At 39.3% G+C, this 18,472-nt stretch overlaps 1 protein-coding gene across 1 annotated transcript; it reads left to right on the top strand.

Moving 5' to 3' along the window:
- The first annotated feature begins 1,814 nt into the window (after positions 1-1,814).
- MGARP (mitochondria localized glutamic acid rich protein) lies at positions 1,815-13,761 on the top strand. Its single transcript, XM_069557305.1, has 4 exons — positions 1,815-2,600; positions 6,456-6,559; positions 11,393-11,486; positions 12,910-13,761. Exons 1-4 carry the CDS (start codon positions 2,372-2,374, stop codon positions 13,350-13,352), a joined length of 870 nt encoding a protein of 289 aa, XP_069413406.1. The 5' UTR covers positions 1,815-2,371; the 3' UTR covers positions 13,353-13,761.
- The last annotated feature ends 4,711 nt before the right edge of the window (positions 13,762-18,472 follow it).

The following is an 18,472-nucleotide window of genomic DNA, read 5'->3' on the forward strand; positions in this document are numbered from 1 at the left end:
CCTGGGTTAGGAAGATACACTGGAGGAGAGCATAGCAATCCACTCCAGTATTCTTGCCTGGAGAATTCCCATGGACGGAGGAGCCTGGCAAGCTACAGTCCATTGGGTTGCAAAGAGACGCGACTGAGCAAAACAGCACATACATGTGAGTTATTTTTGTATTTGAATTAGTTGGTTTGCATTGTTTAAACCAGTTTTGCTCTAACCAGCGCTCTTCTTTTACATTTATTATTGATATCTGGTCAGAGATATCTTTGTCATTGACCCCCATTAATGGGAGGCTTGGCAGCCACTGCTGAGAAAAAAACATTGCTTCCATGTATGTCTCTGTAACCTGAAACTGTGAGCAGTACCAGAAATCATAACTTGTTCCTTGAAGAACGCCCCGGAACGCCAGCGATAAGATACTTGGTAAATATTTGTGAAATAGATTATAAGCAATCCTCAGCATCTAGAACACATATGTTGTAGGCATTCTGATAGATCCTGATAGACAGTGTGAGTGACTGACAGCAGGTGGCTGCTGTGGAACCTGGGGATCCAGAGAAGCTCAGTCTATACTGAGACCCTGAGTCTACATTGGAATTCCGAAGGGAAAGATCTAGAACAGTGTTCTGGGAGCCATTACCATTTACAGGTGTTTACTCAGAGAGAATCCTGTTTTAGGGAAGCTGCCAATACACTAAATACCAGGATAATGTATATACTAGTTCTTTTTCTTTTTTTGACTGTGTCACCCCTCTTGCAATATCTTGGTTCCCTGACCCTAGATTGAACCCAGGCCCCCGACAGTGAAAGAGCCTAGTCCTAACCACTGGACTGCCAGGGAATTCCCTGGCATTCTTTTTTTCCTCCCTAGATTAATTTATTTAAATGCATTTACTGCCTTTGACTATTTCCTCTCCCTGGACACTTTCAAAATTCAGACCTAAGTAGGCCAAAGAAAGAATGAGCTGTAGTGGTAGACAGATTTTTTTTTTTTAATCCAGCAGCACCAAATTGGAAATGGTTGGGAGCTCTCCCCACTGATTTGATTCTATTTGTCAGTCTGTTCTATCTGCTGGCAGTTCATTCTAAGATGTGTGCTTGATGCTGGCCAAAGGTAGCAAGTATACTAATCTGCATTTTGTTGTATTTCAGGACTACCTAACTTCTTGGTAGATGGTCTGGGTCTAGCCCCATCTTCCAGGCTTGGAAGTCTAAATTAGACCTCTCATTAACAGCTTGCCTAATTGCTCTTAAGATTTAGTGGCTAGGAATAGCTCATTATTCTGACCATCAAAAAATAAAAAAAACCAGTTCTGATCATTGACTTGTACTCGTTAAATGAGAGTATATTAAATATTAGAATTGGGTTAAAACTAGAACCTCTGAGGAATGTTTAGTTATTTGCATAGTGAATGAGCAAATATTTTGCCTGTAATATGCCCAGAGAACTTGAAACTAGAAGGACCATGTTCATGTCCTTAAAAAAAAAAGTCACCGCCATTGTTTGTTAAATGGAATAATTGCCACCTTCCTCAGAGGGGTGAAATGAAAATTAAAAGAGAAAATTATGTGAAAGTGCTTTGTAAACTGTCAAATGCCAAACACACATAAGGGGTTATTACAGTAGGAAATGGTCCCTTTCAAAGGTTGATCATTTCAGGGAAGTCCCAAAGATTAATCATTTAAGAAATGTTATAAGCATAAATTACTAGTTTCCGTATTGAAACTATGACAGATTCTTGAAGACATGATGAGGAAAGTAATTGAAATTTGGAGGAAAAGCCTAATTAGTGTTTTTAATTGATTTGGAAATACTAGTTTCACATCCCGGAGAAGGAAATGGCAACCCACTCCAGTATTCTTGCCTGGAGAATCCCGTGGACAAAGAAGCCTGGCGGGCTGCTGTCCATGGGGTCGCACAGAGTCGGACACGACTGAAGCGACTTAGCAGCAGCAGCAGTTTCACATCCCATAGAGGAATATGCAGCACTTTTGGAGATTATATTTTAAAGTCATTGTAATAGTGAATTGCCTAGAGATTCAGCCATTACCTGGGAATTTTCGTAGGATTCTGAGAGCACCCAGAGCACCAGTGGAATGCTGAGGCTGTCTCTCTTTGATTTGTCTTCTGGGAGCTTGCAGCTACCCTTTCCACTCCGAGTGGGTTCCGATTTCATGGGGTATGATCAGTCATGTCTGTCTTATTCCAGATGAGAGGTCCGAAACATTTCCAGTCCACTCCGAGTGGAAGATAAGGCAGTGGGCAGGCAGATGACAGCGACTTCATGTTTCCCTATCCCGATAACTGAGGTGCCGCCCGCCGTCAGCTGAGTTCTCAGGCCCAGGAAAAAGCAACAGAGTCTGGAGATAGATTTGAGGGAGGATGGTGCAGAAGACCAACCCCTATGCACATCCCCAGAGACCGCCGGGGCGGGGCGGGCAGGGGTCGGCGCCCCTCCCCGGGGCGGGGCTCGCAGCCCGCGGCCGGCTCAGGGCCAGAGAGGCTGCTTCGCTGCTAGCAGCTGGCGCGATGTACCTCCGCCGGGCGGTCTCCAAGACCCTGGCGCTCCCACTGAGGGCGCCCCCAGGCCCCTCGCCGCTCCGGAAAGACGGTGAGTCCCAGGTGCCGACCGGGGATCCTCTCCCGGCGTCCAAGCCTGAGGACAGGTGCCTCGCGCACAGATTGCGGGGGCGCCCCCAGTACCCATCTGCCCTTGGTGGGTCAAATCCATCCCCAGGCAGCAGAAGCCTGAAGTTGATGGGCGAGAGATGGGAGAGAATGGCCGGGAAATCTCCCCGAAATTCTTGGAGATCTTGGAAGTAGGGAACCTTTCCAGCGCGGGCTTCTGAATCCGGACTAGATTTCCTGAGTTCGAATCTTGATCTTGGGCAAGTGATTTAACTTCAGTTTTTCTCAACTGGTAAATGGACAACAATTGTTGTTAGTTTTAATGAATTATTATGTAGTTAGAAGCGCTTAGAAAACTGCCTGGCTAACGTAGGCATAGCTTCCCACTGGTATTGACATAACGGACCAAGGCGTTCTCCATCTTTACGAGGATGCAGAGGTATTGGTGGGCAGATGGTCACAGATCTGCGGGCCAGGCGGGTTGCGGGAGGGAGGCAGTGTCGGTCCAGTAGAAATTGGGTAACTGCTTTTGAGAAATAAACTGCAGACTTGGCCAGGACTCGGCCCTCGAGGGCCGTGGCATCCCCGCTGAGGAAGCGGCTTCGTCGCACCTTCTTTGGGGGCTGCACAGAAAACTGGAGCTCACCAGCTGTTCGACTGCGGCGCCCCTGGATCTGTCACCCGTAGATTTTCTAAAACATGGGGAAAGGGACATATTTCCTAGAAGTGAAATGGCAGTGCGACTTGGAAGCTTATTAAATAAAACTTGACACGTACGAAAGCGCCTAGCATAGGGCCTGGGACATCGCAGATGCTTAAGTGTGAGCACTGAGAGCATCTTTCCCCGGCAGCCGGCGACCCTGGATCCAGGTCCGCGCCACCGGAGAACTTCTGCCCCGGCCGGCTCAGTCCTAGTCTCCATACGTCTCCCCCGTCCTTTCTGTCCCTGATTGGGGCGCCGGCTCTTAGACAACCTCATGGGAAATTCTTGGTTCTCCCTTCACTTTGCCTCTCTCCTAAGCATAGATCGTGCTTTGGAGTCGGGGAGAGGGGAAAGAGAAAGACTCCGGCGGAAAATTCCATGGCCTATTTCCACACACCCTCCCCTCACTTTGATTAAGCCTGTGGTGGTGATTAGTGGTAGTGGGAGGGGAGCAAGGTCTGCCTAACTAGCATTATTTTTCCTCTTAAAATGCTCCTGGGAAGAAATTGCCTCCATTAACAGAAATAAGGAGACTTCGTTTTCCTTGATCTTTATGCCGAGTAAGATAGAGCAGGTTTTCCGCTGGTGCAATAAGAGGAAACCATTTATTTGAAATTTCTGAAGATAACGAGGGAGACAGATGAGCCCCCTGACCGTGGCCTTTCGCGTTATCTCACCGCAGCCCTCACCGGCCACCCGGACAAGCATATATATCTTTTAATTTTTTTGGTAGCTACACATATTTCAGATAATTACTTGGGGCAAAAGAAAAGCAGTTTTAAAATTCTAAATAGGTTAGCAATACTGGTTGTAGCAGTACTACAAAAAAAGACCAGTACTTTTTCTCATTTTCACCTAATTTTTTGATTTAAGTATTTTCAGAATTGTTAATTGTCTGAAAATTTCGCTTTGGTCGTGAGCATTAACTTTTTATTGGTTCTTTCAACTTTGATGAAAAATGTAATTGATTCAGTTTACTGAAGGATTAAATTCTTACTGTGCCTCATCAAATTTTGTTCTCTGGTTTTTGCTTAAAAAAATGTAAAATTTTAATGAGTAAATAAATTAGGTTTATAGTAAATCACTGGAAAAACTCAGGGGCAAAATAGAAGTCACTGATAAATCCTATCACTTAGTGAATACCACTGTTTATTTGTATTTTAGTGTGCACAGTGTTCCACACCATTTTTTCTCCCTGCATTTTTTCCTTTTGTACATTGCTTCCACAAATCTGGGATAGTCCTATAAAGATTACTTTCCTGTAACTTTTCACTTAATATATTGTAAATATTTTCTCATATAGTCTTCTGCAAAAATTAAAATATTTATGTTTCATATTATGAATATGCTAAAATTTATCTAATCCTTGCTGAATATTTATTTCTCATTTTACTGCTCATTTGAATATCTTTGTCTTAATTTTCTTTGTATTTGTCTTTACTTAAATGTTTGTAATTTTCTCTATTTCTTCCTGTTAAAAAAAACCTTTATGATATTTATGCCTGGTTGCTGACTATGAAAACTACATATTCCCTATTTAATAACAGATATATTTTTAAACCAACAAAAGCTCCACTAGAAGTCTAAGACATAACTTCTTACCATAGCCTCTCTGGGCAAATGTGTGAAAAAAAAAAATGTTTTTTTCCTAAGCAATGATCATTTATATGCAAACTAAGAACATATATACAAAATCTTTCCAGTTTTGCTACTACAGAGATTTGCAGTTTGTGAAGATGTCTCAAGATTTGCCTTCTGCAAATCAGAGCTTCTTCCCGGTCCCCACACCCTTATTCTCTGTGTCAGGTCACATCAAAATACTTTGCATTTTCCTCATCACACAGGCCTCATGCTTTTGCACACGGTCTGCCTTCTGCCTCCAGCGCCATTTTCCCTCCCCTTATTTATCTGACAAACTCCTCCTTTCCCTCAAAGCTAGGTCATGTCTCTTCAACTGTGACAGTTACACTGAGCCGGCTGGCTGAGTTCTTTCACTGCATTTTCCCGCTGTTGTTGCTTCGGCTTTCATATTTCATCTATTACATCATTTGTCGTACTGCGTTGCAGTTATTTGCCTACAGTAACTTGTCTCTACATCTTTTCCTTCTTTTTTGAGGCTAGGGACCTGCTGTGTTGTGCTTACAGTCATATTTTTGTTAAGATTATTTAATTAATTTATTTATTTTGGCTGTGCCTCAAGGCATGTGGGATTCTAGTTCCCCAATCAGGGATTGAACCCACACTTTATGCATTGCAAGTGCAGAGTCTTAACCATTGGACTGCCAGAGAGGTCCCTTCAGTTATACTCTTAATTCTTCTAACAATGCCAAACACATTACTGTCCAACTGTGTTTGTCAAATGAGTAATAAATGTCTCTACTTTTTTATCTTTAAAATAGAGAATTTTAGCTTTAAGCTTCTTCTAGCTTTGAGTTTATTATAAAAAATTTCAACTCCATAGCATACAGTGTATACAAATTCTAGCACTACACAGTTAATATATTTAAGTAGAGTAGTATAGTACCTTACCTATTTCTATTAGTTTCTACAAAATTGCCCTTCTATTTTAGATATGAACTTATTGGCAACATTTGTCTTTAAAAAGTTTATATCTGCCCATCTTTAAAGGTTTTATATTAGAAGAATTAAAGTTTCTATGTCTGCATTTGTGTTATAGATTTATAGAAACATGTTGTATTTCCACATACATTTTTATTTAACACAAAAATTTTAAGCACAAATTACTTAATTCATTTTAAAAAATAACATTTTCCATTGAATGCTGTGGTATAGTATATATAATAAATGGATTTCTTTTGCTAACCTGTATTTCATTTGACTGTTAAAATTGTTTAGTGCTTTTGTCATTTCTCCTTACTCACGCCTGCATTCCTCCTAAGAAAAGCATGATGCTGAGCATCAAGACGACAGGTTTCATAAGTAATTATCAAATCAGATTGAGAAAAATGTCAAGTGGAATTATTGCCCTACCTTGTAATACTGTATTCCTTTAAGCTAAAATCAGTTGATGTTAATATAGTCTATGCTTACTGAGGGGAAAAAAAAAATTTATGTAATCATTTAAAATAGTTTTGCCCATGGTGGAGCTAACTGTGTTTAAACTTGTTTTCGTAGCATCTCTTCGCTGGATATCATCTAACAAATTCCCTGGATCGTCTGGATCAAATATGATCTATTATCTGGTTGTAGGTGTCACAGTCAGTGCTGGTGGATATTATGTAAGTGATTAAATAACCTTGGGGTTCAGGAACTCATATATTTTACAACCTGTGGTAAAACTCAAAGCAATGTCAAGATCAGGACCTACGAGTAATTGAATATGCAAGATTATGAAAAAGGAATTTAAGTATAAAATGCTTAATACCGCTAAGTATGGATTACTTCCAGTAAAAAACTCGTTATTATAAGTACAAGTTATATATAAATACTAATACGTTATTATAAATACTATACGTTATTATAAATACGAGTAGTACTAATGGCTGACATTTGAGACCATATTTCAGACTCATGATTCATTTAATAATTACAATTCTTTAAGGTAAGTACTATTAATAACATTCACCAAAAACTGTTTTGAGAGAGAAACTTTTTTTTTTTTTTTTCAAAGAGAGAAACTTTTAAAAAACTTAATAGACTTTATTTTAAAGACAAGTTTTAGGTTTACAGAAAAATAAGCAGGAAGTGCAGAGAATTCCCATATTCCCCCCTTAACCCTCTGACCCCCTTTTCCTTATCAACAACCTCCCCTTAGTGAGCTACAGTTTCTTACAACTGATGAGTCAATACTGATACACTGTTATTACCTGAAGTCTGCAATTTACATGAGAGTGCACTCTTAGTGCTGTACATTATATGGATCTTGACAAAGATATAATGACATGTATTCACCATAACGCCTTTCCCGGTGGCTCAGCGGTAAAGAATCTGCTTGCAATGCAGAAGTCTCAGGAGAGGCAGACTCAATCCCTGGGTCTGGAAGATGCCCTGCAGCAGAGCATGGCAACCCACTCCAGTATTCTTGCCTGGAGAATCTCCATGGACAGAGGAGCCTGGTGGGCTCAGTCTGTAGTATCACAAAGAGTCGGACACGACTGAAGCAACTTCGCATGCAAACATACACCTTCACCGTTTCAGCAGCGTACAGTCTCACTGCCCTAAAAATCCTCTGTGCTCCAAGTAGTCATTCTTCCTTCCTTCCCCACAATCTTTTTATTGTCTCCATAGTTTTTATTAGCTTTATATTTTTTTTGTTAAAAAATAGTATTTGTCAATGTTGTTTTAAAAAATTCAAAATACCCACATATATAACATCAAAAGAATGTTTTCCTGCCTGGTTTCCCTTATTCACTCCCTGCCCATAATCACTATAAAACAGTGCTTTTAACAGTGTGATTTTGAAGCTAAAAAAAAACTGAAACAGGGAATTCCCTAGCAGTCCAGTGGTTAGGACTCAGCACTTTCAGAATTGTGGGCACAGTTCAATCCTTGGTCAGGGAACTAAGATCCCAAAAACTGTGCAGTGTGCCCAAAATAATAATAATAAATTCTATTAAATTGAATCATTCCTCATTTTGTCATAAACTTTCTAAATTGAAATTGAATCTTTATTATGAATAAAAGTAGAATAAGTATTATTCTTCAGAAACCATAAGACTACACAATCACTACATTTTGGTTTGACACTACAGAAATTTTTAGTCTTAATTACGAGCAGTTTGTAGGACTATGAAGACAATGAAACCAAAATGCATATTCGAATCTTCAGGAATTTGAAAGCCTCAAGAATCTATAAAGTTCATAGATGTCATTTTTATTATTGTCCTCCTCTAATCTGCTTTCACTCTTACCTAGATTCGTTTGCTTTTACCATCTTTCCGCTGCTTAATATTGAATTCACTGCCCACAGCTACTCTAGTCAGATATAGGCCACTGGATAAAACAGATTAAACTAGGTCATGTGATTATGTGGGAAGCTGGAAGACTGAATTTCATCTGGACATTGCCACATCCCTAATTATGCTTACTAGTGCCAGACATGAAACCTCTCCAGTCCATTAAATCTTTCTTTGCAAAAGCAGGAATAAACTGGACGGTTAGAAACTGGCTACTCGTGAGAGCTCTTTCTGGGCTTGTTCTCTGACAGTGGGAGTGGAAATTGGACAAGGCAATGCTCTCTAAGTCCCTTTCCACCTCTAAGATTATATAGTTTTAATTTTGAATGTTGGAAGCCTTAATTCCCAAGAATCTTAGGCTACTTTCAGGAGGAAATACAGAATGTGAAGCACTCCAAAAACCTGTATTCTTATAATATTATTCTATCATATTAGAATAATATTATCCTAATATAGAATAATAAATTCTATATTAGATTTAATCCAAATTAAATCTACAGATGTTCTGTAGCCAAGAACACTTTTTCATTTCCAAGTAAAACCTACTATGAGAGCCTCTTAAAATCTGAGAATGGCCCAGGTCACTTCAATTTTTTGAGAGTCCAGCTATATTTTTAAAAAATTATTTATTTACTTCTGGCCACCCAAGTGGCATATGGAATCTTAGTTCCTCAACCAGAGATTGAATCTGCACTCCTTGCATTGGAAGCGCAGCATCTTAACCACTGGATCACCAGGGAAGTCCAAGGTCTGGGTATCTTGAAAAACAAAATGCCAGACTGGGTTTTAAAAGCTGTGATAGATTTTAAATGCTCATATTTAATAAATATATAATGTCATTTGGAAATTATTTCCAAAGTCTAACTCTGAGACCCTCTCTTTTAATTGATCTTTCTTCTACTCTGCTTGATTATGTTAGATTTTAAAAAGCTAGGTCCTCTAGGTTACACATGAGTGTGAGTTATTCTTATATCTCTTTGATTCTACTTTAACAGCTCAATTGTGTTTTAGCCCCTTGAACAATAAGACTAACGTCCTTGGGATGTTGCTGCTGGCATGGCCATTTCAGGACCGTGAACTTGGGCACAGGTTCAGCTTTACTGTCCTGAGAACTGACTCAGCATATTAGTCAGGATCTCCCACCCCACTGGGAAAATACTCCTTTCTTTTATACAAAAATGTTGACTCTCTTTCCTGCTGATCTTGTTTGCTCTGTATATTTCAAAGCTAGATGGTTCACGTCAGAATTCACCAAACCCTGAGGGTTACTTAAGGCCCACTCTTGCATCATTTTCACCATGAGCTTATCCATTTTCCATTTTCATAGTCTAATTTTAACATGCCAAGAAATGGTTTGTAACTTGCATAGGAAAACTTCTAATGAGATTAATGATTATGATTATTAGAAATTTAGAAAATGCTACATATACATTTGTTTTTGTTGTTTAGTTGCTCAGACTCTTTTCCAACCCTCCAGGCTCCCCCCGTTCATGGGATTTTCCGAGCAAGAATACTGAAGTGGATTGCCATTTCCTTTTCCAGACAATCTTCCCAGCCCAGGAATCAAACCCATGTCTCCTGCGCTGCAGGCAGATTCTTTACCATTGAGTCACCCGGGAAGCCCCACATATAAATATACAATTTTTAAAATTTATCATCCTACCACTAAGAGAGAAATCTTTACTAACATTTTTTAAGCTGAGATAATACAAACAATATTATCTAACTAGTGAGATTTTCATTTTTAAAATATCATTGTCTAATATGAATACAGGCCAGAGATTACTGCTTGAATTGGAAATGAAAAGATGCCTGTACATTGTATCTAAGGTTAAGATAGCTTTATTCCCAATTCTGTTTTGCAAGTAACCTATGGTAAGTCATATTTCTGCTTCTAATGACTAACCCTAGAAATCTTCACTGGGCTCTACAAATCTGTCATTTTGGAAGATTTTTTGAAAACTTCTTATTGTGAGAGAATTGAGTGGAGTTTCATATGCAGTTATAATAACTAATACCAAGACAGCTTATATACCTTGCACCTCATTTCCCCTGTGCCAACATCTCTCCTAACTGTAATACAGTATCACAGTCAGGAGACTAACACTGATACGATCTATAGACCTTATTCAGGTTCCACGAGCTTTACGTGCACTTGTGCATGTGTTTGCGTGTGTGTGTGTGAACACCTAACTGCATGTATTTAGCCCTAAACAATTTTATCACGTGTGTAGATTCATGTGTTTACCACCACAGTCAAGAGACAAAGCTATTCTTTCATCACAAGGATCTCCAGTGTTGTCTTTTGTAATTGTGCTTCCTTCCCTCCTGCTCTCTTCTCCCTCCCTCCGACTTCCTGGCAACCACTAATCTATTTCTATATTTCTTATCATTTCAAAAATGTTACCCACCCCTCAAATAACATTAAGTAGATGGAGTCTGAAGGTATGTAACCTTTTGAGACTGGCTTTTTTCACTCAGCATGATTTACCTGGAGATTCATCCAAATGGTTTCCTGTACCTATAATTCACTCCTTTTATCTATAGTTTATCCCTTTTATGGCAGAGCAGGATCCCATGACATGGGCGCACCACAGCCCGTGTAACCAACCAGCCTGTGTAGGACTTCTGGACCACTTCCAATTTTTTTGGCTATTACAATTAAAGCTACCATGAATGTGTGTGTGTTCCGGTTTTTGTGTGCACATAAATTTCTGCTGCTCTGAGATGAATGCCAGGGGATATTTTTAAATGCCTATCAGAATATTTTTTACTCTAGAATAATTTATTACTTTCTTCTTTGTCTTTATCTACTTGGTGTGTTTTCAGTTATCTTTGACCTCTCTCACAGCATTTCTTTCTTTTCTTTTTTAAATTTAATTTGGCTGTGAGGCATGTGGATTCTTTGCTCCCCCAGCAGGGATAGAACATACAGCCCCTGCATTGGAAGGGTGGAGCCTTAACCGCTGGACAACCAGGGAAATCCCTCTTTATTTTTAGAAAGCATTCTACTTAATGACAAAGATTTCCAAAGAGGAAATTAAAAAAATAGATGGTGTGTATTGGTTTTTCCTCTTTGAACTGTATGTACCTTTAAACTTGGTGTGGTGAACCTTCTTGCTCAAGAAATAAATTTAAGCACACATTCACTTTCAGACTTACAAGAGAGTCACATCAGGGAAGGCCAAACGCAGCGATCATGTAACAGATTTGAAAGAAAAAACCAAAGCGGAGTTACATCCACCTCAAGGTAAAGTGAATTCACTATTTTCTTTTTCCTTGAGGCACTGATTTTCATCATCATAGTCTAGTGATGAACACTATTTGATTTTGGCTTCTTTACTTAGTCCAGAATGGCTGTGGGTAGGAGTTCATTCAAAAAGGAAAAGTCCAACCAAAGCCTAAAGACATTTTGGATGTGTGTGCTTGGTAAATGAAAACATTATACATTTAAACTGCTGACAAGGATCTTTGACTTCTTTGTGTGATAACATTACTTTTCCCCTACTCAGGTTCCCATTCATGCCTATAAGCTTGACCTTTCATTTCTCTCATTATTTTTTTAAGTTACGAAACTCATTTTGTTTCAGTTTTGGCTAAGACCATCTGTGTGCAGTGACATTAATAGAGTCAGTCATCTCTACTGAGTCCCTCAGTTCAGATGATTGATAAAATGGCAATTAATAAGAAGAGAAACTTCATATTTTCACCCTAATGTATACTTTTTTGCCTTAAAGTGCTTGCTTTATATCATACTTTCTTCCATTTCAGCTATCACGTCATTATTATCAAATACTATGATCACTATTAAGGGACAAGGAAAATAGCTTCTTATGCACCAGTGTTAACCTTTTTGTCATGAGAACAAAAGGAGAATATCATTAATAAACATATTGAATATAATCATGAGATGGTTGACTATAATAATACTAAAATACAGCATTTCCATAGCGTTTCCTTGGTTTTAACCGTTTTCACATATATTACTTTAGTCAATCCTCCCAATAACTCTGTTAGGTAGATATTATTAATATACCCATTTTACAGGAGACAAAAACTGAGGTTGAGGGAGGATTAGTGACTCTTCAAAGTCATCAGTAAGTTGGTTATTTTCCCATGCTATTGCACATGACACATGGCCTGTTTATTTTCATGACCTGTATTTGAATAAATAATACATGTAAATTATTATTTTTTAAAGTTCAAGAGTTTCCAAACAGTTTGCAAAATAGCAGACTCCCCATTTTTCCTCTCCAGAGGCAACCCGTAACACCAATTTCTTTGTGTCCTCCTGGAGAGTCTTTACAAATATAACTATTTAGGTTTCATCTTACCTTCCTTTTGTCCTATCACAAATAGTACCATACATGTACACTGCTCTTTTCCACTTAACAGACCACCTTGAAGACCATTTCATATCGGTACTTATTGATTTGTCTCAGTTTTTAATTTTTATATATTTATTAAAAAAAATTTTTTTGGCGGCAAGGCAGAACATGCAGTACCTTACTTTCCTGACCAGGGATAGAACCCACACCCTTGGTAGTGGAAGTACAGAGCCCTAACCTTTGGGCTGCCAGGGAATTCCCTGACTCAGCTTTTAAGATGACTGTAGAGTGTCCACTGTATTCCCGTGCTCTTTAACACTTTTTTTAATGGACTGAATTTTAAAGGTGAAAAAGAGAACCTTGTGGGTGCTGAGGAAGCCAGTTTAGAAGCCCCTGAAGTATCTTCAACGGAAACTTCTTTGGTGCTTACTGAAGAGATTCCCGATGCTCCAGCGGTGGTCGTAAAAGAGGCTCCCCCCTGTCCAGATGACGCCGAGGCTGCTCCTGCGGAGACCGTGGCGGTCGGTGCGGAACCTAGGCCAGAGATGACAGAAGCGGCGACAGTGGAGACAGCAGAGGTCAGCACTGAAACGACCTCGGAGGTCACGGGCGCAGCTCCGGAGGAAGCTGCTGCCGTGGGTAGTGATGAAGGTACATCAGAGAACGAAAGCCCTGGTGAATGTGCTGAACTGGAAGAAAATTCTCCAGTTGAGTCAGAATCCTCTGCAGGGGAGGATTTACAGGAAGAAGCCTGTGCAGGTTCTGAAGCCGCCTCAGCCCAAGGCTAATCTCATGCTGATTGACACCTCAGCCAAAAACGCCATAGAGGGGCTGATAGGTGTTTTTGTAGTTTTAGTAACCTTAGATTAAAAAAAAAAAAAAAAGCTTCTTTTCTGGAAAATGGTATTGTGCCTTGAGGATTTTTGTTTTTGTTATCTGCTGATCGATTTCAGAATGGAGAAATTTGAGATTTTACATGTCTGAATAGTTTTCTGCTCTCTGGGATCAGAGTATGACATGGCAGTAAAGAGCTTAAAGAATTTCATCTGTGAATTTAAATTTTATGTGACAGAGATTGAGCTATCTTTATAACCTGCATTCACATTAATTTTGCTCTAACTTTACCTTTCTTTAATGTATGTAAATCTAGGTTCTTGAGTTTTAATTTGAACTCTAAATAAATTTGGAAAATCTTTAGTGCTTCTATTATTATTCACTCACATCTATATGTATGAATAGTATATATTAACGTGCACACATATAACATCACATAAACATTACAGTGTTATCAAAGAAAACATAATCTATGGAAAACTCTGTGTATGGCAATATGTATATCCTTTCTCCCATCTATGTTACATGGGGACTGTGCCGATATTTTCCATATTAGCTTAGTTCTCTTTGAGCAGTGTTTATTGAGGACTTACACTTCGTGCTAGGGATCATTCATTCATTCCCATATTCAGCAAGTATTAACTGAGCATGTATATTTACCAGGCACTGTTTAAGTGCTGAGATTTTTTTAAAAAGCAAAAATTCCTGCCCTTCCCAGCTCATGTTCTAGGGTATATATATATTAATAAATACTCTGTGCTATGCTTATTTGTTCAGTCATGTTCCTCTCTTTGTGACCCCATGGATTGTAGCCCACCAGGCTCCTCTGTCCGTGGGGATTCTCTAGGCAAAAATACTGGAGTGGGTTGCCATGCCCTCCTCCAGGGTATCGTCCCAGCCCAGGGATCAAACCCAGGTCAACAGATAATAAATAGTAAGCAAGATAAATAAGAAAACTCTAAACAGATAAATAATAAACAAGATAAATATAGTCTGTTAGATACTGATAAGTATTTGGAAAAAAGTAATGAAAGAAAAGGAATCCTACATGTTGGTTTAGGGGTGGGAGTTGTCGATTTAGGCAGTGCAGCCAGAGAAGCCTTATTGAGAAGCTGTCTTGTGAGTAAAAACCTGAAGGATGTAGAAGGGACCTTGTCATGAGAACATGGGAAGGTAGGGAGCAGCAGAAAAATATTCCAGATGAGAAGACTAAAAGGATCTGAAGTGTGAATGTGTTAAAGAATATGAGGAATTGCAAGGTGGCCAATGTGTGGTTAAGGAGGAATAAAAAAGAGAGTAGTGAAGATGATTTCAGAGAGAAAGAATGGTTATGCAGGAGTGGGCTAGATCACTCAGAATCTAGTACAGTTTTGGCTGCCCGAGTACGTTGGGAAGTTGCAGTGGATGCTGTTGGTGCTCTGACTAGATCCCCTTAACTGGGCCAGTACATACACTCCCTGCTGCTGTGAGTGTTACACACACCCTGCTCAAACCTCGCGCCCAGTGGCTCACAGTGATGACTGACTACCGTGCTGGTACAAAAGGTGGGGCTGACACCATGGGACAACTCAGAGCTCCCCAGGGCTCAGGTTGAAGCTGGTTTCCAGGTGAGATTACATCATTGCTTGGCTATTTCTCCTGTTACATTTTGCTTGCTTCCCTCCTGTTCTCCTGAGAGCACTCCTTTTAATAAATCACCTGCCTCCAAATTCGTGTTTCAAGCTGTTGCCAGGAAATCCACCTAGGATAATTGTACCGAATATCCTAGGAAGCAGACCCTAAGAATAGGGCTCTGAAATTGTATTACTCGCCAGCTAGATAGCAATAAGGACCCCATCACTGGTGGTGGGTGGAGGACCGCTAGTCCCTGGCCTTCCGAAACAGTGTGGTTGCTAAGATGTTCACTCAAGGTAAAGTAGGGTAGACTGCAGGTGGAAGGTGGTATACTGGCTGATTTAATCCCTTTGGAATTTGAGAGGTACCAAGAAATAATAACTAGGGCTTGATCGTTGCAGAGCAACGTTTTATTCTGAAGTACAGAATGTACCTGGATTGGTTTTGAATTTGCCTCAATACCAATTCCGCATTAGACTTGTAAGTCTACGGTCTATGCACAATGAAGGGATGCTGTTTCACTCAATGTTCTGTAAGATGGAGTAGAAATACTACCCAGTACCACTCTTACAACCTCAAAATACACACAAAAATGCATTCTTCTCCACTGTTTTGGTTAGGATGGTTTCTGCTGCAAATAACAGAAACCAACTCAAAACTAAGTAAACAACAGAGATAGTTAACAATCTAACCAGTTCTCCAGAGGTCAGGCAGCTAGCTGCCAGGTTGATTTATTCTGTGGCTCAGTTGTCAAGAACCAGGTTATTTCTATTATTCTGCTCTACTATCAAGAATGTTTTGGCTTTATCCTTTCGGCTTTCCTCATAATCACAGGATAAATCACTGTAATTCTAGGTATTTTATTCAGCCACAATAATGTCCACTCACAGTCTTTCAAAAACAAGAATTTCCTCATCGTAAAAAAAAAGTAGGAGAAAATAATAGCAAATGAAGCAACTGACAAACAACTAATCTCAAAAATATACAAGCAACTTATGCAGCTCAATTCCAGAAAAATAAATGACCCAATCAAAAAATGGGCCAAAGAACTAAATAGACATTTCTCCAAAGAAGACATACGGATGGCTAACAAACACATGAAAAGATGCTCAACATCACTCGTTATTAGAGAAATGCAAATCAAAACCACAATGAGGTACCACTTCACACCAATCAGAATGGCTGCGATCCAAAAATCTGCAAGCAATAAATGCTGGAGAGGGTGTGGAGAAAAGGGAACCCTCCTACACTGTTGGTGGGAATGCAAACTAGTACAGCCACTATGGAGAACAGTGTGGAGATTCCTTAAAAAATTGCAAATAGAACTACCTTATGACCCAGCAATCCCACTTCTGGGCATACACACCGAGGAAACCAGAATTGAAAGAGACACATGTACCCCAATGTTCATCGCAGCACTGTTTATAATAGCCAGGACATGGAAACAACCTAGATGTCCATCAGCAGATGAATGGATAAGAAAGCTGTGGTATATATACACAATGGAGTATTACTCAGCCGTAAAAAAGAATTCATTTGAATCAGTTCTGATGAGATGGATGAAACTGGAGCCAATTATACAGAGTGAAGTAAGCCAGAAAGAAAAACACCAATACAGTATACTAACACATATATATGGAATTTAGGAAGATGGCAATGACGACCCTGTATGCAAGACAGGAAAAAAGACACAGATGTGTATAACGGACTTTTGGATTCAGAGGGAGAGGGAGAGGGTGGGATGATTTGGGAGAATGGGAATTCTAACATGTATACTATCATGTAAGAATTGAATCGCCAGTCCATGTCTGACGTAGGGTGCAGCATGCTTGGGGCTGGTGCATGGGCATGACCCAGAGAGATGTTGTGGGGAGGGAGGTGGGAGGGGGGGTCATGTTTGGGAACACATGTAAGAATTAAAAATTTAAAAATAAATAAATAAATAAAAATTTTAAAAAAATTTTCTTTTTCATGTTATATTGTGGAAATTTTCAGACCAAAAAATGTAGAAAGAGCAGTATAAGAAATCTTCATGTGCTCTCACTCAGAGTTACCAGCTATCAACTCTTGGTAAACTTTATTCATAGTCTCACCCACTTAATCTTCTACCACTACCACTGCCTGTATGTAAAATAATAATAATTATTATTGTTATTAAATAATAACAATAATAACTAATTATCTAATCAGAAAGCAAATTTCCTCAACTGCCTCATAAAGGATTTTCTCCCTACCTTCAGTTTGTTTTTTGGCTGAGAATCTGAAGTCCACAAATTGCAATTGGTTAATATCATGCGAAGAGTTGACTCATTAGAAAAGACTCTGATGCTGGGAGGGATTGGAGGCAGGAGGAGAAGCGGATGACAGAGGATGACATGGCTGGATGGCATCACTGACTCAATGGACGTGAATCTGAGTGAACTCCGGGAGTTGGTGATGGACAGGGAGGCCTGGTGTGCTGCGATTCATGGGGTCGCAAAGAGTCGGATACGACTGAGAGACTGAACTGAACTGAATATATCCTTAAGTCTTTTTTCTATAGGTTCCCCCTCATCTCCCTTTTGTTTCTCTTTGTAATTTTTTTTTAATAAACTTAGTCCTTTAATCTATAGAATGACCAGATGATTCACAGTCTGGGTTTTGCTTATTGCCACTACATGTATGTTTTTGGTTTTATTTTCACATGTTCTTCTTTGTACTGCCTATAAGTTGGTGTTTAGATCTAGAGGTTCGATCAGATTTAGGCTTATTGTTTGGACAGGAATACTTCATAATATTCCTGTATAATACTATTAGGGCTTACAATGTATAATTTTTTTTTCTTTTTGATGAAGTCATCCATTATTGGAATCACCCATTATTTCACTAGCAGTTGTAAAATGGTGATATTGTAATTTTATCATTACATATGAGCAGGACTACTTCTATAATGGAGAACTTCATTCACCAACTCTGATTATACTGAGGTAGATTTCATATAGGAAAGATAGATTAAATACTCGGGTCTTTTTTTAAATTTTTTCAGTGTGGACTATTTTTTAAGTTTTTATTCAATTTGTTACAGTATTGCTTCTGTCATGTTTTGGGGGGGTTTTGGCCCCAGGAATTGTGGGCTCTTAGTTACCTAACCATGGATCTTGAGCCAGCATCCCCTTCACTGGAAGGCGAAGTTTTAACCACTGGACCACCAGGGAAGTCCTTGATCTTTCTTTTTATTTCCAAGTTTCAAAACATGATGGCTCTCCAGCATGCTCCATAAGTGACCAATACATTATTTTTTATGATCATTATGAACTCGGCAATTTAAACATAAATTATATGCTTTAATCAATTGCAGTTATTATCCTTACTAATACTCAGATTTCCCATCCTTGACAAATGGGAGATTCTTAAATGCGCTTCCTGACTCTTTTTGACTTTAAACTAGTAGTCTTAATTAGCTTCTTTGCTTTCTGTATAT

Source organism: Ovis canadensis, chromosome 17, assembly GCF_042477335.2.
Source record: "Ovis canadensis isolate MfBH-ARS-UI-01 breed Bighorn chromosome 17, ARS-UI_OviCan_v2, whole genome shotgun sequence".
Classification (NCBI taxonomy): domain Eukaryota; kingdom Metazoa; phylum Chordata; class Mammalia; order Artiodactyla; family Bovidae; genus Ovis; species Ovis canadensis.

Coding starts and splice junctions, on each gene's coding strand:
- MGARP (XM_069557305.1), top strand. CDS start 2,372: ATGGTGCAGAAGACCAACCCCTATGCACATCCCCAGAGACCGCCGGGG. Junction 2,601..6,455: donor CTCGCCGCTCCGGAAAGACG/GTGAGTCCCAGG, acceptor TTGTTTTCGTAG/CATCTCTTCGCTGGATATCA. Junction 6,560..11,392: donor TCAGTGCTGGTGGATATTAT/GTAAGTGATTAA, acceptor ATTCACTTTCAG/ACTTACAAGAGAGTCACATC.